This window comes from Hemicordylus capensis, chromosome 1, assembly GCF_027244095.1.
Source record: "Hemicordylus capensis ecotype Gifberg chromosome 1, rHemCap1.1.pri, whole genome shotgun sequence".
NCBI classification, from domain to species: domain Eukaryota; kingdom Metazoa; phylum Chordata; class Lepidosauria; order Squamata; family Cordylidae; genus Hemicordylus; species Hemicordylus capensis.
Genome location: NC_069657.1, coordinates 188,845,006 through 188,868,977, shown reverse-complemented (window position 1 = coordinate 188,868,977; position 23,972 = coordinate 188,845,006). Strand labels below are relative to the sequence as shown.

The following is a 23,972-nucleotide window of genomic DNA, read 5'->3' as shown; positions in this document are numbered from 1 at the left end:
CTTTGAGCTCTGCCCTGGTGACTCAACCCATTCTAGGGCACAGGTCAGTGGGGGAAGGGGGGAGAACTATGCATCTTCCAATGTCAGGGATGCTGAAGCACCTGCAACGGCATCACCCAAGGGCTCCTGCTGGCAGCAAAAGACCTGGTGTGCTCTCAATTAACAGCAAGGCACCTGCTCCTGCTCTCAAGCAGTGGAAGTTGCCAGCATGGTGGGTGCAGTCAGTAGGCAAGCAGTCTGATCGCCCAAAGCCTCATCTGATCACCCAGGCCACTGCCGATAGCTTTGGATGACCAGCCATTCCCGGTGGTGGAGAATGCCAGCTTCTGCCAGCTGCTCCTACTGCTTGCTCCCAACTATAAAATCCCATCATGCACCACCTTCAGCAGGCGGGTGGTGCCCCCGCTGTACTGGGCATGCATGGGAGGCCATGTTGGGGCTGCTGCATGCAGCTGTGCCCAACACTAGTGAGCACTTCGCTGCTGATCTGTGGACCAGTGGAGGTGGGCTGCATACTTCTTTCCTGTCCCACACTGGTGGGGCAGGAGAGTGAGGGAACATCTGCTGTTGGTGGCGTGGACAGCCCTTCATGTGCAGCAAAGCACAGGTGGGCTCTGCTGCATGTGGAACTGCTGGACACTAAACACATGGAAGATGAGCTGTAGGTGGCCATGGATAGCCAGGTGAAGGGATGGCTGTCTGCACAGCAAAACCTTCCTTGAAGGTTCATGGTGACTGGCAATGGCAGCCGAGCGGCTTCAGTTTGTGTCCATCCTTTGTATGGCACACACTCTAAATCTGGACATGCAAGATACGATTGGCCTTTCTGAGGCTAGGGTCAGGCAAAACATCTCCACTAAAGGCGCTGATTGCCAGTCTGCTGCTGCCATGGCTGCTCTTGTGGACGGGTGCCACAGGATAGCAGCTTACTTCCACCGAAGGAAAAAGGGTAGGCGGATGCTCAAGGAGAGGCAGCTTAAGCTTGGCTTCCCTAACACCTGATCCTGCATGATGACCTCTGACCAGGAGGAATGCCACCTCTCCTTTGTTTTGGCTCCTGCAGGAGCAAGAGTTGGCCATCCATGGCCTAGCAAGGAGGTGTGGGTTGGAAGTGTGCAAGCTATCCACCCAGGACTGGGCACTCATTTCTGAGGTTGTCTTGGCACTCGAACCCTGTTGCCATAAACAGCTTGTGTGCTGAGCCAGCAATGCTGAGCCAGAATTTGCTCGCTGTTGTTCTCCTTGAGAAGACGATGGGTCAGTTCCAGTCTATACTGTACACTGAGAAAGCAATTGCCTTGGCAGGCTGACTGAGGGCTGGAGTGGTGGATTGGCTCAGGACACCCTTGGGTGTTTTGTCCTGCCTATGTGACCCAAGGGTGAAGAGCAAAGGTGTCACCCCTAACCCTAGCCTAGGTGAGCTAGGTGAAGAGGTTAGGTAAGTCCAGGAGAGGAGGCTGCGGGGGGGGGGGGACCAGGAGGAGTGTGCTGGAGCACCTACTATGAGTGTGCAGTCTACCTCTAGAAGCAGCATCACCACTACCACTTCCCAGTCCAGCAGCGTGGTGTCCCTGCCAGGGCCAAGGGAGCTAGCAGTTATGCTTCAGCATTCCACTTGGTGGTTCACAGGTGCTTCCTTGGCACCTTGTTAGAGGTACAGGAAGATACTACAAAGCCCTGCAGCAGAGCTGAGCAATGTGTCCTGCAGCACCTGCAGGTGCTAGTGGGAGGCCAGAAGATGGAGCTGATTCAGTGTTGGGAAATGCACTGCCAAGTATGGCCAGACTTGGCAAAGATTGACAGACAGTTCCTCTCAGACCCGCCAAGCAGTGTCTAGAGCAAGAGGGTGTTCTCCATGGCTGGGGACGTGGTAATACCCCATTGCTTACTCTTGGAGGCTGACTTGGTGGAGCGGCAGGTCTTTCTGAAGGCCAACCTCCCCTGGCTGGGCTATCTAGAGCTCACCATGGAGGGTGAGTGACTCATGGTCATACCTTGCCCCCCTCCCCAGCCAGCCCCCAAACCAGACTCCAACTGTCTGCCTGTTAGTGCTGCTGACTCACACAGCAAATGCAAGCATGCCACCACCATGATCCGTGATGAGATGGACTGGTACCCTAACCCATGTGTCAGGTTGTCAGTTGGGGCCCAGCAACAATCTGAGGCCACGGTGTTATCCAGACACAGGCAGGCACCAGTGTCATGGGATATACGCTGGAGAAAAAGAGTAGAAAGAAGAGTTCTTCTTATGGTAAGAGTCTAGAAGATTTGTTTCTCTTCATTGGTCCATCTAGCTCAGTATTGTCTACAGTACTCAGAGTCAGAATTCTCCCAGGTTACAGGCAGGAGTCTCTCCCTCAGCTCTGCATCTGTAGATGCCATGGAGGGAACCTGGAATCTTCTGCACACACCCAAGCAAGCAGATGCTCTTCCCAGAGCGGTCCCATCCATCAGGGGGAATATCTTAAGCGTGCTGCTAGTGCTCACATTTCTTCTAGAGATGTGCAAAACATTCCGCTGTCGGAACATTCTGACACCAAATGCAGTATTTCGAGTGCTCCAAGCTTGGAACAGAATGACCTTCAAATGAAGGGCCTGTTCCAAGCTCGGAATGGAACAGCCCGTTTCAAGTCACAATTTTCCTAGGGTCATTTTGGAATCCAAAATGGCACTCGGAACAGGAATGTTCTGTCAGATCTAGCATTTTGTTCAGAGCTCGGAACCGAACACTAAATCAGTTTCTGGTACATCCCTAATTTCTTCCTACTCCTTCCATCCTATTCAGAGTCTTCGGACAGCTGATTTCAGAGCTGAGTTGCCCAGGACATGACTTCTTTGTCCTCCTGTCTGTGGCAGGCAGGATGCAATGAAGGAAGATCTGATTGTGAGTCTCAGTATAATATGCTGTGCTATTGCTTCTATAACTATCCGATTTTGCTGGATCTCAGATGGATAAAGACAGAACTTTGGTGCCTACCTTCCTTGAGTTGTAGTTTGTTTTGTTTGTGAGATAGTGCTGTGGCGAGAAATGGACAGTGGCAGCTGTGTGTGTAAATGCAAGTAATATTTATTGGTGATTGATGTGATGAGCTCCATGTCTGGCCTTGAAACTAACTTGTGCTTTATTCACTGCTTGTCTGCTCTGGTACAGTCAGTCAAAATGTGGCTGAATTTGCTCTAATTGAGCTTATGGCTACACTTGCTGCTGCTGTTGCAGTTGTTGCAATGATAGGAACCTAAGGAGTCATAATTGTGTGTGAGAGCAACTTGTGCCAATGATGTTACTGAAGAGCAGACACTGTGGCTGGCAGTGGATTCTGGGTTAGTGATTCATTTTGGCCATTTTTGGACAGTGTTTGAAATGTGTGTTCTGTGTAGGGAGGGGCAGATTCCCTTTTACTATATGCTTCTGCAGTGTTTTTCAAGGCAGGGATCCAAAATGTATTGCAAAATGTGTGTGCAGTGCACTCAGTGCAGCTTGTTCCAGCCATAGGGACTCTAAACAGCTCATTGTTCCCCATGGGTAGCTCCTAGGGACACCAAAGTGGGTTGGGTGGTAGGGCATGATGGGTGCTACCTATCGCCCAACCCACAGAAGAAAAAGGCAAGCGAGCAATTTTAAACAAATTTTTAACCTTTCCCCAAAACTGCCATAGGATCCTATGGAAGTTTGGGGGAAAGTTTAAACATTTGTTTAAAATCACCAGCTTGCCTTTTTCTTCTGTGGGTTGGGCGATAGGTAGCACCCATCATGCCCTACTACCCAACCCACTTTGGTGTCCCTAGGAGCTACCCATGGGGAACAATTGGGTGTTTAGAGTTTCCCCATTGCTCCTTATAGATGAAGCACTCAAAATTTCAATGAAATGTTTCAGCCACCTGTGTTTTATTTTGAGCTCGAAACAAAAATGCAAAATTTGTTTTGTGCACATCTCTAGTCTTAGGTGTCATGAAACACCCAGGGGAAGTTCAAATACAGTCCAAACAGCTCAACTAAATGGAAGATAGTAAGGGGACCTTTGCCAGTTCTTCTTCATTTGTTCTCATGATACACAGGGTCCTACCTTGCATGTCTGGCATTTTAATGGGAGGGTGGATTTCCCCTTAATATGACACCAGACAGTTAAAGCTGACACTGAAGATCAAAAGCAATTCTGCAACTTCTCTTCTATACTCATACTCTTAGCAGCTTCCCAATTTATATTGTCCTTAGCTGTTTCTTAATTGATATAATAAGAGTCAATTTTAAGTCCTCCTTGTCAATTTTAATAATCCAGCAGGGCAATTTGTTAAGGGAGAAACTAAGATATATTCAAAGTATCTTATATTTGAGCTTTCGACTTTATCAGCAGACAGGCATTCCAATCCAAAAAGGAAATAAAATTATTGACAATAAAACTCATCTCCAAGTAACCATGTCTGAAATCTGAGGGAGTCATGGAACTACGTATTTATGTAGTACTCTGAACAAACTAAAGAGAACAGTCCCCAGAAAGTAGGCCAGTATTATTAACCCCAAGTGGTAGCTTTAGGAGCAGGAGGCTGATGCTGAGGTACTGTTGCTTGTCTAAAGTCACTTAGTGAATTCACAAAAGAGGTGAGATTTGAGCTGGGCTGTGTGTGGTGGGGAATGCTATTCTATTTGTTGCTTTTTTGAAGGAGGAATGAAAATGATGGTCAAAAAAGTGGTCAAAAAAGGAAGGCCCATGGAGTGCACAGGGTTTCCTCACTTCATGAGGGTAGGGGCTAGAGTTGTATAATGCTCTAGATGCTTCCGAAAGCTACACTACTTAGGTATGGATATGTCTCCCATGTGTTTGACTGCAGAGAGAGCACACAAAAAAGAAACTTATTTTCCAGGTTACAACTTGATAACCCTACTTTCAAATAAATGCATTTGAAATCGCCAAGGAAGCCTTTGCTGTTGCTGAAGCATAGCTACTTACTAGGACCACCATTCAGTGAACTACTTTAGGAATGTCTATGCTTACACGTACCCAGGGACACTGAAATGTGGTGTGTCATGTCATTTGGTTTAAATGCATGTTGGGAGATATTCTTAAAGTTCAAAGCACCACCGAGTAGGGATGTGCATGGAACTGGTTCGAACAGTGTCTGGTTTCGCCAGCAGGTGTGCGAACAGCTTCATGGGCGGGGGGAGGATGCACCCCCCCCCCAGCTGGCGCTCGGTTCCGGCAGCATACCTCCCTGCCACCCCCTTTGCTACCTTTACCGGAAGTATCCAGAACTAGTGATGTGCCTGTGTGTGGGGGATGTGCATCGTCCCCCGCCCTTAAAGTTGTGCACACATACCCCGCTGTTGAACTGGCACCCACCAGTTCCATGCACATCCCTACCACTGAATGGCCAAAGAGTCACTCTCTTTGGTTTTCTGTATTATAGCTTAGGACCAAGAATGCCCAGTGGTTTTTTGTTTGTTTTAAACATTTCTCCTTTGAACGAGAAGCTACCTCCTATTACATCACAAGCTCATTCTCAATCTCCCTTCAGTTTCAAAGGAGAGTTTGAAAGTGGCATGGGGGATTGTTTAAGGAACAAGGGTCAAACTCATTTGGGAACATGCAGCTAGTCACATGTTCTTTGGATTAAGAGCTATGTCCTTATTACTGTTGTAATGATCCCAAAATTGTTGCCACATGACCAAAGGAAAATCAGGTTGTTTAAGGGCTTGGTATATTGATAACTAGTTTCACTGTTGTTGCGGACAGAATTATAGAAATGTATTCTGGTTCTGCTAGCTTCTCAGCCTAAGAACAAAAATAATAGAAAAAACTTAATGTGTTTAAAGGCTGAGATGCTGGATAGTTTATTTAGGTGCAAAAATGTGCCATATAAAACAGGGGCAGGTGCCAAAGGACAATTTTAAGTGTACCGATTAGACTACCTTAAGTCAAAATAATCTGTTTCAGTGGAAATAAATGCACTATTTGTAAAGAAGGTAGAAAAAGAAAAATCATCAGCATGTGACTAAACAAAAATATACAAAGCATGTTATTTCACGTCAGTATAATTCATTACACCTCACCTGCTTGCCAACATTTTTTATTGCCAGCTGTTCAGGTGTCATCTTATCTTCTTCTTCCACAGCCTGTGAAGGAAATGCAGAAAAGGTTAGAATTTGTGACCAGATTAATTTAAAAGCCCCCCAACTTTAAATATCCTTTTGTAATGTTGAAGCTGAAGCTATAACATCATTTAAACTATTTATCCAATCACAAAGGAAGCCAACTTAAACAAGGTACAATGGCATCAAGCAACAGTAAAGGTTCAACTACATTACTCATTTGTTGCATAGAATGCAGTCCTATTTCCTTGAGTTGATGCTTTTGTTTGTGGGGAATACTGGATTTTCCAGCACAATGCATGCAACCTTTTCTTACTAGGAAAGCCATGGTAGTGTTCCTATGGCTATTGCAAGTGCTCTGTGGAATGTGGGTTTTACTTATATAGTGTTATTAATGTACAAGGCACTTTAGAGAATGACTTAAAAGCCCTGAGGAGCCTATAATCAAACTTCAGTTGAGGAGGATAGCAATGAGAGAGCAATGCACAACAAGATACATCTAAGTGTCATTGGCTCCTACTGAATAGTGCTTCTGACGCCAGGGATGAGTGCCCAAGTCTTTCCCCACTCTTTATTTTATTGTTAAATTTATATACTGCCTTTCATTAAAGCAATCCCAAGGTGGTTTACAGCAAAAAATTTAAGCACAAGATGGTAAAAAAGACACAATTAAAATATTACGTGAAAAAAATATTAAACAAATCTGACTAAAAATTTAAAACAAAAGCATAAAAGCAATACAGACTATAAAGAGCAGCAGCAGAGAATCAAATAAATGCCTGAGCAAAAAGCCAGGATTTTACACTTTTTCTAAAAGCTGTGATGGAGACAGAGGAGTGAATAGCCACCGGGAGAGCATTCCAGAGTCTGGGGGCAGCAACAGAGAAGGCCCTGTCCCGCGTGCACGACAGCCAAGCCTCCCTCATTGTCAGCACCCGGAGCAGAGCCCCCTCTGATGACCTCATCAAGCGGGCAGCAACCCTTGGAAGCAGGCAGTCCCTCAGGTATCCCGGGCCCAAACCATTAAGGGCATCAAAGGTCAAAACCAGCACTTTGAATTGGACCCGGAAACAAACTGGTAGCCAGTGCAGCTCTTTCAAAATTGGTGTGAAGTGCTCCCACCGGGCAGCTCCAGATAAAACCCTAGCTGCCGCATTTTGCACTAGCTGCAGTTTCCGGATATTCTTCAAGGGCAGCCCCACATAGAGCGCGTTACAGTAATCCAGCCGTGACGTGACTAAGGTATGGGTAACTGTGGCCAGATCTGCTTTCTTTAGAAAGGGTCGGCTGGCGCACTAGCTGAAGCCGTGCAAAGGTACCTCTGGCCACTGCCTTCACCTGAGCTTCCAAAAGCAGAGCCAGGTCCAGTAATACCCCCAAGCAGCGTACTTGCTCCTTCAAGGAGAGTGCAACCCCATCCAGAACTGATAAAATCTCCTCATCCCGATTGGCTCTCCTACTGACCAACATTACCTCCGTCTTGTCCAGATTCAATTTCAGTTTATTAGCCCACATCCAACCCATCACGGCCTCCAGCCCCCGATTCAGGACATCCACTGCCTCCCTAGGATCAGGTGACAAGGAGAGATAGAGCTGAGTGTCATCCACATATTGCTGACAACTCAGTCCAAGTCCCCGGATGACCTCTCCTAGTGGTTTCATGTAGATGTTAAACAGCATGGGGGACAAGATCGAACCCTGCGGGACCCCACAGGCCAATGGCCACGGAGCTGAGCAGTAGTCCCCCAGTACCACCTTATGGACCCTCCCTCCAAGAAAGGACCGGAACCACTGCAACGCAGTACCTCCGATTCCCATACTCGAGAGGCGGCCCAGAAGGATACCATGGTCGATGGTATTGAAAGCCACCGAGAGGTCCAGCAGAACCAACAGGGACGCACTCCCCCTGTCTAGTTCCTGGCATAGGTCATCCACTAGAGCAACCAAGGCAGTCTCAGTCCCATATCCGGGGCGGAAGCCAGATTGAAAAGGGTCCAGATAATCTGTATCATCCAAGATCCTCTGCAGCTGGGACGCCACCACACGCTCTATCACCTTGCCCAAAAAGGGCAGGTTAGAGACCGGTCTATAGTTGTCCAGGTTGGAGGAATCAAGGGAGGGCTTTTTAAATAATGGTCATACCATCGCCTCCTTGAGGCATGATGGCATCTTGCCCTCCCTTAATGAGGCATTGATAATCACCTCCAACCATCTACCTGCCCCCTACCTGGCAGCTTTTATTAGGCATAAAGGGCAAGAGTCAAGAGCACACGATGTCACCCGCACACTGCCCAGGATCTTGTCCACATCCTCAGGCTGCACCAACTGAAAAGAATCCAACACAATAGGACCAGATGGTACTGGAGGCACGTCTGCCAGAACTGCCAAAACGCTGGAGTCCAAATCAGCATGGATGCGAGCGACTTTATCCGCAAAGTGACACGCAAACTGATCACAGCGGGTTGTAGATGGTTCCTCCCCCATTACCTGGGGGGATGTGTGCAGCAATGTCTTAGCTACACGAAACAGTTCCGCCAGTCTGCACTGAGAAGCAATGGAAGCGGAGAAAAAGCATTTCTTCGCCGCCCCCACTGCCACGGAGTAGTCCCTAAAATGGGCTCTAGCCCGTGTTCGGTTGGATTCATCACAACTCTTCCTCTAGTGTCGTTCCAGCTGTTACCCGAGTTGTTTCATCACCCTAAGCTCCGAGGAAAACTAAGGAACCAAACGGGCTCCACCAAGCCGGAGAGGGCGTTTAGGAGCAACCGTGTCAACAGCCCGGGCCATCTCTCCATTCCAGAGATCAACCAGGGCCTCGACAGGGTCACCAGCTCTGGACACTGGAAACTCCCCGAGGGCCTTCTGGAATCCAAGCGGATCCATAAGCCTCTGGGGGCGGACCATTCTAATCGGTCCACCACCCCTGCAGAGGGCAGACGGAGCAGTCAGACTAAACCCCACCAGATGATGATCTGTCCATGACAAGGGAGTTATCTCAAACTCCCCCACCTCCAGATCATTTATTCCCCAGTCGGCAAAAACCAGATCCAGAGTATGTCCTGCCATGTGGGTAGGGCCCGATACCAACTGAGACAGGCCCATGGTTGCCATGGAGGCCATGAAATCCTGAGCCGCACCCACTAGTGGGGCCTCAGCGTGGACATTGAAATCCCCCAAGACAATAAACTTGGGGGAACCCAAGGCCACCTCCGAGATCACCCCCGCCAGCTCAGGTAGGGAGACTGAAGTGCAGCGGGGTGGTCGGTACACCAACAGAATCCCCAGCATATCTAGGAGGCCCACCCTCAAGGACAAACACTCGAAATTCTGAGATTGCCTGACCGGGCACCTGGAAATGGGGAGGGTCTCTTGCTCTCTTTAAGCTTACACTACCTTCTTACTGTTATAAAGGCTGCATGTTTCTTTGCTGTGCCCTCCAGTATGAGAGCACTCATGTCGCTCTTTTTTCCTTTTTTTTAAAAAGTGGCAAGTACAAGCAAAGTTAGCCTTTCTCTCAAGCAAAGCACAACTATTTCTTAAGCACAAGACTTTACCAGTCTGAAAGATTAGTTCTTTTGAAGGATGCATGCTTCCCACCTGCAGGGCACAGCTACCTTGATTGAAGAACAGCTACCCCATCCAAATGGATTACTGTAGATTTTGTAAATCCCGATTCAGAATTTACAAAAAGTTAACATGGGTTTGGGGCACACTTTGATCCCTGGATATTTCTCATATCAGGAAAATTGCTCTGTCAACAACTTAACATGGTACCTTGTTATAGTTCTTTGCTAATTCCAGCATTTCCTTCACGACTGTTTCATTGAGCTTGCAGTGTTCACTGTAGTCCTGAAGGGTTAAGCCTTCCATCCAACTCTTCTTATGTAAATTGAGCAACATCTTAAAAAAAGGGGAAGAAAATAAAAGACAGAACAGAGGACTCAACCAATAAAAGTATTAAGGCTGCAGAGGAGTTTGCTGTGGTTAAGAGGTAGGTAGTCAAGTATGAGCAGCTGAGGCCTATACAGAAGACTATGCAATAAGATCTGAACTACTAAGGACAGTAGAAGAACAGATGAGAAATCATGCAGACATTTCATGTCAATCAGGATTTGTAGGAATAAATGCCAAGAGAAAGAAAAGTTTCCAGTGATGGCAAGTATTTAGAACACTGCTATTATGTCTGAATTATATGGGACTAACACATATGACTTTCTGTTACATAGAATGACTCTTCACCTGTCTTGAGCATTCATTCCCTTGGAGATCATCTGATGAGATAGAAATTGTTTGCTAGGTAAGATAATTGTGAAACTTGAACCCACCCTCACAGTGGGATTTGTAAAGATCTGATTGAGTGCTAAAAATGGTTTGTGATCATGTGGTTTCAGGCCTTCTGCCAGACTATCAGCTTCCAGTACATAATTGGTGTCAGAATTATAGAGGTCCCCTTCTCAGTCACGAGAATGAAGTCATGAATGTGTAGAGGAACACATCAGACAGAAAGGATGCCAGCACACTAGGTGGAGACCGCATGTTAATGGAAATAGCCTTGAATCCTAAAATCCTCCCTCTCACATGCTTGGCAATTATGCTTATCGCCTTTGCAAAAGTATTTGCAGTGCAATGAACAAAAGGTAACACTTATTTTGGTTAATTCCAAGGTTCAGTCTCTGGAACACAAAACAAAGAGGAGAAAGTAAGTGTTGCTGTAGGAACGGAGATAATGAAGGAACTATTTAAAACCAATGTTCCTTCATGTCTTGAAAGCACAGGTCTACTACACACAGCACCTGTGCTAGCACAGCAGTCACGCTTCATCAGATCTGCCCCCTGTACCTATCACAGCTCCCCCCCCCTTTTTTTTTAAAGTGGCAAAAAAATTCACTTGATTCTTGCAAGCCACAAGAATGAATTCACTCTGAGTAAGAAGGCTGGATTCTCTTTGGACTTATCTTCAGAAAAAAACATTAATGTATTTATTTATTATTTATTTTATTTATTTATCAAATTTGTATAGCACCCCAAACTGTATTGACAGTTGTGATCCAATACTGTCTTTCAATAATTTCCATATAATCCCAAAGAGAACCAGCATGGTCGGGTGTTGGAACAGAGGTAGCATTTGGCTGTCTATTAAGAACTTCCTGATGATGATGAACCAACTAGGTGGAATCCACTGTGGGTATCAAACCCTACAATGAGTTTGTGCACTGGGGAAAGATTAGCCGATTTGGCTAGTTAGAAAAGAATTTTGCTAGGGAGGTGGAAAAATTCACTTGTGGAATCTGATAATGATATTTTTACCATGTTACCTGAAATATAGATCGATTTCCAAAGAGTTGTTATGCAATGAACATGAAAGTACTTGTACCGATATTATTTGTTGTTATTTTGTTTTATATTGTTGTAAGCCTCTTTGTGAGTTCTCAGAAAGGCAAGATATACATATTTCAACATAAATATTTTGCTGCTGTGTTGTCTTGGTTGCAGGTGATTTGTGGTCATTCTCTTTATTTAGCAGGGGAGAGTAACTGGCCCTATCCACCCCAAGCACAGTACTTCCAGTGACTGTTGCTGGTGTCTATCATGTTTCTGTTTAGACTGTGAGCCCTTTGGGGACAGGGAGCCATCTTATTTATTTATTATTTCTCCATGTAAACCACTTTGGAAACTTTTGTTGAAAAGTGGTATAAAAATATTATTTGTTGTTTTTGTTTTGTTTTATATTGTTGTAAGCCACTTTGTGAGTTCTCAGAAAGGCAGGATATACATATTTCAACATAAATATTTTGCTCCTGTGTTGTCTTGGTTGCAGAGGGTCAACTGTAGTTGAGTTCTGGGATAATTTAGTTTTATTCCAATCTTGTAAATTGCTTTGAATTAAGCAATTGAACAGAGTTCAGTATACACTTTTAAAAATAAATGTAAGAAAATTAACAGGTTCATTGTAATAGCATCACAGAAACAGAAAAATCACTTTCAAAAATATGTGGCTTTAAAAACAGAATAGCCACTTTTTGTCACAATTTAAACAAAGATGTTCGTAAATTGTTTAAATAAGACTGATTTTCACCAACATATTTAACATTCACTAGTTATGCATGCTGATGCCTTCTGGAGGAGATGTCGTTTTCTACAAGAGGGTTCAGACTGAGGTTCATTTGGTGCAGCAATGCATCCGTTATATGACGTAAAAGAAAGAAGCAATAGAAAATGACAAGGAAATATCAGAAGTTATATTTCAAATCACAGCATTGCAGCATGCTTCAAGCATGTTTAAACCATTTGCAATGACTTTTTTTTAATACCCCAAACAAGTGATTGAAAATACTGTAAGAAAAAAATAACTTACCTTCTGTTCTAGTTCATTCTTCCTGTAATTAATAGTAATGGAGTAGTAATGTCTGTTCAGTCCATGAATTAAAGCCTAGGAAGAAAACATTCAAAAGGAACATAAAAAGCTGATCAAAAATCTGAACCAGAGACACAGAAGTCAGATTAAAGCATAGAAATGCTGGACTTCACTATATCCAAGTAGCCTTGACAACTATGTCCGACTTTCTCATCAGTTTATGTGGTTTAAATAATGTTTTTTCTCCCTGATGAAGCAATTATGCAAACGAACAATACTTAGTACTGCATTTCATGCAGTGTGTCTCACTCCTTATGGCACAATAGAACACCCCACTCCAACCCCCACCCCCTGGCAAGCTTTTTCTTTGAAATCCAGAGGTCAGGAGCTTCCCTTCCCTATAAGAGTGTCAAAAGCACTTCACATTATCCTTGTAATCCTTATAATAATCCTGTAAAGAAGGCCAGCATTATCGTCATGTCACATTGAGGCTATGAACTGTTGCTTGCCTAAAACCACAGTGTGCCCACAACTGTGGCCAGAGTTGAATCAAGGACCTCCAAACACAGACGGCAATTATCCATATGCATGCAGAAAACTCAACTGGAACCAATAATTTAGATTTTTTTATTTCAGCTTTTGGTGAACCATAACAGCATTCCACTACTGTGAGCAACTGCAACATGACAATACAACTGGACATTTAAAACCCATGTTTGACTTTCCCCCCAGTTGCTGCGTTTAGAGAGCGAATACTGCCAAAAGTTATTTGAACAACTTTTCTGAAAGGAGTCGGGTTTCTACATCAAAAGCTGCACAAGTGGACAACAGTCAGTTACACACTACCTTTACGCAGGCTTTACATCCTGTTGGGTTGCTGCAACCCCATTGAAACACTTATCCAAAAAGTGCAAGAAAATGCACCACGGCAGGTGGGTAAATATGCAGTTGGTTAGAGTTTCAATTTTTTTTTTTTTTAGTATGCCAGTACAGGATATGATTAATTCTCATCATAACTGATTTGTCAAACTTGTCACCCAGAATTTTAATTTTTGAGCAATTATGCAAAATAGATTTTTCGAGGGAAAGCAGACTAGACTGAGTTATGTTCCTATTACAATACTAATTTGAATGCACCTCATACGTCTCAACACAAAATGAAAGTTAAATAAATGTGCTTAACTACTTCTGGCCAGGATCCAAAGAAATATCACTTAGGCACAAGAGAAAACCACACCTTCAACTGGGGCTTTGCTTGTTTCCAACAACTGAGTTTTTTCTTGTCATGCTGCAGGAGTTTTCAGTTGCTGAGGAAAAGATAAGTCACTTCTGAAGTCAAACAGCAGCATGTCTCTTTGGCAATAGGAGCTTCAGCCACAAAATCCCATGCTACAATAGCTGTTATTTCTCAATGTGTGCATATTTCTTTGAATTCTGACCTCTGTTTTCTAGCAAATGGAACATAATAATCTGTGCTAAATGAAATAAAATGTTGGAATATGTAGTAGGACGATGTTGGCTTGGAATCAGTCCTGCAGAAATAGGCTATGCTTTTTAATGGCTGATTTGAGATGAAGAGATTACTTAATCTTGCTTCTCAAAGCAAAAACAAAACAATGAAGCAGTATGACACTGTTGGGGTTTGCATGAGAGGTCATTACATGCTGCCTTAAAAAGCCAAGTAATATATTCTCTAGAAACATACAAGCACAGGCTTGCCTGTACCCAATCAAAAACATTAGTAGGTTTCTTGCAATACTCATTATACTTTGCAGTTTGCACAGACTCAAATAAAGAACATACTCCAATTTATTAAACAAATTATTTTGCCTGCATGAGTTATTCTGTTAAACTACTCTTAGACAGAGAATCTGTGAATAATCAATCACACTACCAATATGTTTTGAAGTCGAAGGGGTTTAACTATGACCAGACCAAGTCTCCAAGGCAAGAGCAGAAGCTGGAGTCTCCGATTCCAGTGTGGCAGTGGTACTATGCTGTTTTCAGATGAGAATGCAGTGTTTACAGCATATGTTGCTATTAATGCTCCTGTAATTAATCTTCAGAGGAATAATTAGGCTTCTTGGTTGCAACTATCCGGGCCTTTTAAAATTCATTTTAAAAGAAAAATAATATGTTTTTGGCAGTATTATCATTAGTGCATGAAAATGATAACGACAAAGCATTAATCATTCATGAGGGAATGCTTGTTTAAGAAACAAGATGCTTTCTGCATGGAGGTTTGTTTCCACCCAGCCCTAATAATGGAAAACTGGAATCCAAATGCCAGATTAAATCTTTTACAAGATCAAATTTTAACGTGGCCTGCCTGCAACATTAAAGACATTCCATTCATGTCCAAGACATTGCATTCAGCAAATTTAGTATGTTGTTTGAAAAGGCTTCTTTTAATTCCTCCTCTCCCCACAATTTATAGCAGCAATTATGTCTTGTATGTATATACAAGTTTAAAAGACAGAGACTGACATTTTCTAAGGGCCTGTGCAAATGTAACAGACTGATCTCCTACCCACAGTTAAGAGATCAGGTGCAGGCAGCAGGATAGTATGGTCCCTCTGCAGGCCCTCTTGAGTATATTCCCCTGATCTTGGCTGAACCATAGAGTGGGGATATATTAGTATTGATCTTAACTTAAGTTAACATCAGCTAGGCACCTCCTTAACTAGAGTTCAAATCCTGGTTGATGGGGGAACCTGGTGAGTGTTAACTCTGATTAAGATTAGTACTGAAATATCCCTTAACTGCATTTAAGGCAGGAGGGAGAAATTTACTTCACAGAAGAGACATATGGAGAGGATGTCTACTCCTGTGGCTGGCTGATAATTCCTAACTACTGTTAAGAGTTAGGAATGTTAAATCTACACTGACCCTAAGTAGGACACATTTTGTTCATTTAGATAGAAATCCTGAAGAAAGCAGATTCTGTCAGTTCCATTGTATTCATTTATTTTATTCCCCATCCTTCAGGACCAATTCCTCCCAAGGGGCTGATAACAATATTCTACATTTTAAATATATATATAAAGCAACTGTGAAAACAGCAGTCAAATTGGCAGTTTCATTGTCTCAAATATAAGTCAGCAGTTTCTTCTTAAAAACACAAAAACAACAGGGATCTGTTAACTATCCTGTATCAATGGAATTTACTTCCATATGAACATAACTGGTGAACTCCTAAGGTTCCAATTCACCTTTGAAAACTTTTTATTTAGAAAACATTAAAGATCAATATTGTGTGTGTGCACATGTACATGTACATGTGCTGACGGGTGCGCGCATGCGCGCGCACACACTCCCCTGTTAAATAAATAAATAAGACTTCTTTCCAAGTAAATGTGATTAGGACTGAATATTGTAGTAAACTGCAATCCTAAGCATATTTACTTGCAAGTGAATTCCACCAACAAAAAACTATATTTATGGGTTATTTTGGCCCCAGGATTCTATTCAGCAGAAGATTATGTCCAGCCCTTCAGATCCTTTAACCACAAGTAGAAGTTAAGCAGTAAACTGTGAGATAATCTGGATCTCCCAATTTATCCTTTATCTTCTGTCCAGGGTCAGGTGGGAGTGGAAGGAAGCAGAGTCCAGGGACTGCTTTCAATCTTACCTCAAGTAAAATCTCAAAACGTAAGGAAACAGCTGAACAGTACATTTTCTCTGGTGTTTGACTACAGTCCTAAAGGCAGGGGAATATAATCCTCAAACTACACACTTGTGGAGCAGATGCACTGAAATCAAAAGTTGACTTTAGAAGTAATTCAATGATTCAACTTAATCACCTTTATGATCTCAGTACACATTAAGACTAACAAAAACAATGATTTCTCAAAACTAGAAATAAGTGATATTTAACATACATATTTAACACAGCATGTAGTAGTTAACAAAGGCAAAGTAATAGTAAAAAATAAGTAAACCCAGTATGAACATCTTCATTTCTTATGAACCCTCTAACAACTTTGGCAGTAGTCACTGTATATCTGTAGTAAGGCTAAATGTTTTTAAAAACCTAATGGTTTAACAAGTTAGACTGAACTGATTTAGATTAAATTTTGAATACATACTGAAAAATAGTGTATGTATGTACTTACTGTATGTATGTAGTTGAGACTACTGTATATATATCATTGAATGGTCATTGATCTTATTTTAAGCTACACATATCTCAAAATGAACACACTAATACCAAACACTGAATTTACCTGAATAGATGGCTTGTTTAAGTGACCCAGATTTGAAGTTGTTTGTCTTGGTTCATGTCCCAAGACCATCATATTAGCATTGATCAATCTGAAGGCATCGATAACAACCTGTAAAAACAAGACACCAAAGTCAATTCTTCATAGAAAATGCAAGCAATTGCACCAAGTAACAGTGGACAAGTCACGATCAACTCACATCTGTTTTTTGGCCTTTTTCCAGAAAATTATTTAATTATAATATTAATAAAAAAACCCTCCTGCTGCCTCTGCCATCAGTACACCAAGTCAGTATTGTATTGTTAGGCAACACCAATTACTACATGTTTCAAGGAGTTGAGAGAAAATAAATTAAGTTTTATATACTCTTACTTTGGTGGCTATCTATACATATATACAAACACTTAAGCTATGCAACTTTAAAGACATGTATATATTTGTCACCTACATCTTACCTAGTCAAGTTGAATGACAGAGAGACTAAAACTGAAAGTGAGCACAAGCTAAGGGACTATGTTTAAAGCCCAGTCCTGTCACATCAATTATACCACTGGAATACTTGATATGACAACAAAATTATAGTCAGCAAGGAACTTGCCCCATGTATTCCCTTCTAGTCAGATGCTTTTACTCCCTTCAAGTAGGAAAAAGGCTATAAACTGTCGGATGGATTATGACGACCTTGTCAGTGTCATGGCCAGGAGTAAAACAACCCCACTCACTACCAAAAGGAAGAAGAATAAGAAGTGGGAGCGGGGTGGAAAGGGAGGAAATCAAGGTCATGTATGACAGTACAGTAAGCAACTTTCAGAATTTTTTATTTTACTTATTTGTGTTTGTTCCTATGGAGCTCACAATATATCCTCTATTAGTTTTGCCCAAGGGACCTTCAGAAAGTGTTCTATGTTTGCAAAACAGATTACCTGACAAAATCTGAATAGAGAAACAAATGCTAAAGATCACAATACTATGTATAAAATTGTATCTATTTTATTTATTTTTAAATTTATATCCCACTGTTCCTCCAATGAACTCAGGATGGGATACATGGTTATGTTTATCCTCACAACTACACTGTGAGGTACGTTAGGCTGAGAGCTAAGCGACTGGCCTAGAGTCACCCAGTGAGCTTCAGGGCTGAATGGTGATTTGAACTTGGGTCCAGTGGTCTTTCTAATTTTTTTCATCTCTGTGCAGAATGATTTTTGTTCTGGGCAGTAGTATCAAGGTAGTGTGTGCACACATGCATTCAGAGTGGGACCTTCCTAATTCAACCTGAGCAAGATCTAAAATTAACTGAGCAGACATCAGAAAACTTGTGAGTACGTGCACGTGTGCATGCCTTAGAGGGAACAGTGCTTGGGTCTCCCTGGTCCTAGCTCAACACTCTTAACCATTGCACCACACTGGCTCTCAGAACCAAGCCATTTCTCCCAACTTCAAAATTAATTGCTGAATCCTTCAGGCTATCCCTTGTTCTCCAAACAGAGAAAGCAAATGCACTATAGTGGGTAGGACTGGGAGATGAGAGTCCAGAAGTCTCAAGTTCACATCTCAGTTCAACTATAAACTCACCAAGTGGCCTTAGACAATCTACTATCCCTTGGCTCTCCATCTATAATATGGAGATAATGACACTGACCTACCTTAAAGTAGTGTTTAGATTACTGTGTAAATCCTTTGAACTCTTTAAAGGAGAGGAAAGACGTGCAACCACATGATTCTCAAAAGAAAGGTTCAAGGGGAAATGCATTATACCATAAGCAATACCATCAGGTCCACTGGAGAAGTACCAGGGGCAACACTCTCCACAAACACTATCTCCTTGACTTGCAGCCTCAAACATTGCACTGTTTCCTACACAGAATACACCTGAAGCCATGAAAATAGCTTCATAGGAACATAGGAAACTGCCATATACTGAGTCAGACCATTGGTCTATCTAGCTCAGTATTGTCTTCACAGACTGGCAGCGGCTTCTCCAATGCAATCATACAACTGAATTGCACTGTAGCCCTCTTCAGATGTTCGGCGCTAATGCTTATGAAGAGAACAATGCCCAATGAAGAGAAGCCCTGTTCCGGAACTATAGCACTCCCTCCAGCTGGCTGCTCACAGTTTCAGCTCAATTTGTCTGAAGGAAGAAGGGCCCTAAGAAGATGATGACACTTCTGTGAGCGGCAGCCACGGGTGATCCAGTTTGCTACACAAGGAAGCACTTGCTGTCACGGTTACTGGGCTTCCCCCTTCATACAAACGGAGCTGTAACCATGAGTAGTTGGCTAGAGGGGATGAGTGACAGCACTAGACAGGACTATAAGAATGAGCACCAAAAGTCTGAATATGGCTTGCACATACACAGACTTCACTGCAGTCAATCACGGCTTTCTAGCACACATATATGCAGTTAAATACAAGTGCGCATTTACCATACATGAGGAACTACCCACAGTTTTTATGCTCCCGTCTTTCTTTCTTTCTTTTTCTTTCTACACCGCCCTTCCAAAAATGACACAGTGCGGTTTACACGGAGAAATAACAAATAAATAAGTTGGATCTCTGTCCCCAAAGGGCTCACAATCTAAAAAGAAACACAAGATAGACACCAGCAACAGTCACTGGAGGTACTGTGCTGGAGTTGGATAGGGCCAATTACTCTCCTCCTGCTAAATAAAGAGAATCACCACGTTAAAAAGGTGCCTCTTTGCATGAAGTCATGCAAGTGACTTCAGTGCAGAAGCAGATTTGGATGAAGGCTTGTACTGTGAAGGCAGGGAAGAGCACAAGAGAGGCATCTGGGGCCCATTCCCCAGAGCCCTCATGGTTATGACATCTCTCTTTATGCCTACATGGCAGCAGGGAGGGGGTAACTAATGTACGTGTCAGCTTTATTGGCATATTTTATTCACTCATTCATTCAATTTATTATGCAGTGCAAATCATTCTTCACATGAAACACTGGTATAAAGACAACCAGTAACAAAGACAATGTATTAATTTTCCTTGGGCATGATATGCATTGTATAACTTCCTAATGTTCAGTAAATTAGAGGAATTAATATTGTAGTCTTTCACCCAAGGTTTCCTTTAAGGACTTGGAAATATATTACTGAATTTTAACAGACTCATTGATGAACAAGCATTCTCACCATTTTGAAGCTGGAGAAAAAGAGAAGATGGTGGGTCCTGCTTCCACATTTTAGCAAACCTAGCGCTCAGTTTACACTGCCCAACATAGCTACCGAAGGACTTACTAATGGTGGCTACAAGAGCAGACACACATGGGATATGAACAGACATGATGAAGCAGGTTCTAAAACAGATTCCTTTGCAGGAACAAAGCTTCAAACTCAGACCAAGTTTATGAAGGATATATTCCTCTACCTGGAGTGACAAAAATTCAAGAATTGGTAGGTGAACTGCAACCAACTCATGCTTCTCTCCTGCCTTTTAAACTGGTTAGCATTCTCTCTCTCCTCCCCAGGTCAGACTGGCTCTATCTAGCATGGGCACCTTCCATTACTCTAAAGCAACAAGGTACACGAAAATCCTGTTGCTTGCTGCTGGCAGGGAAGGGTGCTACATGCCTGTAGCACTATGAGTACATGATATAATATATAAGATACAGTACAGAGTTTTAAAAATCTAAAACAGTAGTTTATTTACATTTTTCCCCTTCAAAAAAGTTTGCTTAGAATCACTGGCAGCAAAACCCAGCTCTGTGTGCACTGAATTTAATCTTACAAGGCACCAGCTTCTTAAGGATAGAGATTGGCATTTGTAATAAGGTGGCTCAATCTCTTGAATTATCTTGCTGGGAAAACCACAAGTGTATCACAAAATTTTTGCATTGGTGGACGATTGCCTCATGGCTGTTATTTCTCAGATATTAATTCTTGTGTTGTGTACTCGAGGATCTCCACAATGAACAGCTCACCAGTACTATCAGGATTAGCTTCACAAGTTTTGATCATATGTGTAGCAGCTTGGAAACAAACTTCACCAAGAGTGGGGTGGGCAAGCCTGGCCATACAGCTGTTGTTGAACGTCAACTCCCATTCTCCCCAGCCACAATAAACTGTGGCTGGGCGTTGTGGGGTTTTTAGTTCAACAACAGCTGAAGAGTCAAGTTTGCCCACATCTGACCAAGTGTTGCATGATGGTATTTTATAATTCAACAACAACTCAAAGCCACAGCGCTACTACACCCCACCACACCCCCAGCCTTGTGCATGCAAGGGGAATCTAAAAACAATCCATGGAAGGAAGGATGTTTTCTTGAATAGATTTCCCCTGCTATCCCAGGGCAACTGCCTGACAGAGTTATAACTGAACAAGCTTCAGTATTTTTGAGACGTGTGCCAGCATTTAAGTTTCAGTTTTAAATGTAGCATTTTTAAAAATATAACACTGGTTCTAAATCAGTTCCCCAAACTCTTGAAACAGCATTTGAACCAGATGTTCTAATTTATGAACACCTGCAAATGCCCAACCACAGCAAAGAGGGAGGATAAATAAAAAGTAAGCAAAAACAAAACTAAATATTCTACACTGTAGTTCTCTAGAGGTTTAGTTGATAGGAAATGACACAAAGAATTTACTCTGAGGAGAAAGATACAATTACTTGGCAGGGTATCAGAATCACAAGGTGCTTCATCATATTTTACAGTACTAACACTTATACTCCTAGAATGGATTCTAACTGACTGCTCCACTAGAAAACATGGAACCCATCCAAGATTGCAATGGCTTTTTCTAACAAAATTGCTTGTATTCGCATTTGAGCTCCATATGTACTTTTCAAGATAGCTGACTGCAAAGGATGCTAAATAAATGGCCAAATGTAAGGTTTTGCAACTCTGCTATGATTATAACAGTCTGTTTTACAAGGTCATGTTTGGACAATCTTCTTGGTAAAATGTCTTCAGCCATCTAGTGGTCTGCTGTGGAACTACATGAGGTACAAACCAATTTGGAACCCTGAATACCCAGTGGCCTTGAAGTTTTAAATCACATCTACACTGCTGCTTCTTTGAATAAAGGCTCACAGTTCTATGCCTAAAATATCAACACCAGTGGGCTTGCTTATTCCATTGTGCTTTTGATCAGCTCTCAGATACACTAGACGAGGAAATTAAACTCACTGTTAAGCCTGTGGACTGCAAGAAACTGTAATATCTTATTAAACACATAATTGCACCTTCTTCTGAACTGAGTACTCAACTTTCTTGTAAACTACTGGACAAAAACATGACTTGAGTGATATTTTGCTTCTACTTAGCAGCAGCATTACAACCAATGAGAAAAAAAGAATAGTTTTAACTACACCAAGATTAAAGGAATTCACTGCAATCACTATAGCAACTGTCTTAAGGAAAACTAACATGCTCAACAACCTGCAACCTAAAATTAGATCTGGGACGCAATAAAAGCATAAATGGAGAAACACACCCTACATTTTGATTTCTATGCAATCTCATAATTGCTTTTTTTGCACAGCAAGAACAAACGAGTTCTCTCTTTAGAGAATCGTATCAAAATAAATAGGCTCATTAATGTCCAGTACACTAATGAGCAATGGATGAAGGAGGTGTTAATTATGCTACAATAAGATTCAAGGATAAAGCCCTGGGAAGCACTTGGATATATGTAGGAACTCTAGTCTTCTGCAGGTTTGTGTACTTTGAAGAGCATGACAGCAACATGGTCACCTTCTATTTAGCAGTGGAAACTTTACGGACACAATAGCTGGAACACAGATCTTACAAGAGTCATTTTCAAGAGAAAACAGATGGATGCTATTTCCATTTTTGCCAGTGCTCAAGTGTTTTTTTAGAGCTCTTAGTATGCTTTGACCACGATGGCTTGTAACTGCATTAAAATGCAGCCTAAAGGCTTAATGCAAAATTACTTCTTCCTGAGAAGTAAAATCAAGAGCTCCATGTAACACTGCATAACAAGGGGTGGGGGGGGGGGGAGAGAAGGTGTATAGATTAAGGTGGCTTTTTTTTTTTAATTAAACGCTTTCCCATACTGCAGTTCTTTCACCAACTGGACGATTTAATTCTGCCTGGTGCAAGTGCCTTGAGACTTTGCAGAGGTCACTTCAACAGGAGACAGCTTATAACAAAACCATTAGCGGTTTGGCTAGCTTAAGGAAACCTCTTCCTTTCCTTTTTTTGTTTATTATCACTGCATGAATCTGCAGCATATGATAGTTTATAATTTCTCAGGCTTGTTAAATTCATGTTAAAGGTCTGTTTTCTTGTTGAATAAATTTTGTTCATATAATGCTGCCTATTTCATACAGTGAGTCTTTAATAGCACCTTTGGTCTATGCGCAACTCACAGATCAAAACAGAGGACTAAAATAGGGGTTGATGATGCTATTTACATGTGTGATTCCTGCTGTCTTCTTGTTAGTAGCTTTAATATAATAGAAGACCTTGTCTGTTTTGTAATTAACACATCTTTACTGGAGAGATATTTGGAAGTGATTGCTGTGAATATACTGGTTAGTAAAATAAACACAATCACACACCACTTTCTGTTATCAGACAAATTTGTGAATTGTACACATTATACTCCAGATCAACAAACTGTGATATAACAGCCAAGTGGAAGACACATTTATATAACCTTATATTTTTCTGAAAATGTGTATTCATTCTGACCTTGCAAATATAATTAGTTTGTGGGATGCATGGATTTCATATCATGGATGCTTTAGTAATTGCAATGCCTGGAAAAAGATACTAAACATTTGGAAGCTGCCAATACAAAATAAAAACTGCATTTTTATGTACATCTGTGTTTGCTTAAAAAAAAAATCAATGTATGAAAAATAGCTCCATTCCATATTTGTTTCAACTACTGCCCTCAGAGTAATGATCCACAATGTTTGCATTTTGTCAAAAGCTAGATTCAAATGGTTTTCCAAATAACATCCTTTATACGTTTTACCCAAATCATGCAGGAATCTATTAAAAGATTAGCCTACAAATCAACTGGTTAATTCTAGACAATTAAAGGGAACATTTTTACAATAATATTTTATTAAACAAAACAGCCTGTTTTCTAAAGTGTTGCTCTGTTTTTTAGAACTCTAGAACTTTCTAGTGAGATTACAGTTCTTACAAGTGTCCATATACTTCAAGATCTGTACATTCTAGAAGTCTGCATAAATCAGATCTAACACTTCTAGGAAAAAGATATCTATTACACACACACACACACAACATAGGTATGATGTTTAAGCTGATGAAATGCAGTCAGTTAACTCATCTCTTTTACTCAGAATTGAAGCTCC

General features: G+C 42.0%; 1 protein-coding gene across 6 annotated transcripts in view; it reads right to left on the bottom strand.

Moving 5' to 3' along the window:
* The window catches only part of PSMD14 (proteasome 26S subunit, non-ATPase 14), a 97,008-nt gene that overhangs the window by 6,537 nt on the left and 66,499 nt on the right, over window positions 1-23,972 (bottom strand). For all 6 annotated transcript variants that reach the window (XM_053280248.1, XM_053280218.1, XM_053280264.1 and 3 more), the window contains exons 8-11: window positions 16,667-16,774; window positions 12,441-12,515; window positions 9,860-9,985; window positions 6,047-6,109 (exon numbers count right to left, since the gene is read on the bottom strand). In XM_053280248.1, the coding sequence (XP_053136223.1) occupies window positions 6,047-6,109; window positions 9,860-9,985; window positions 12,441-12,515; window positions 16,667-16,774 (372 nt within the window). The remainder of the gene's footprint in view (window positions 1-6,046; window positions 6,110-9,859; window positions 9,986-12,440; window positions 12,516-16,666; window positions 16,775-23,972) is intronic.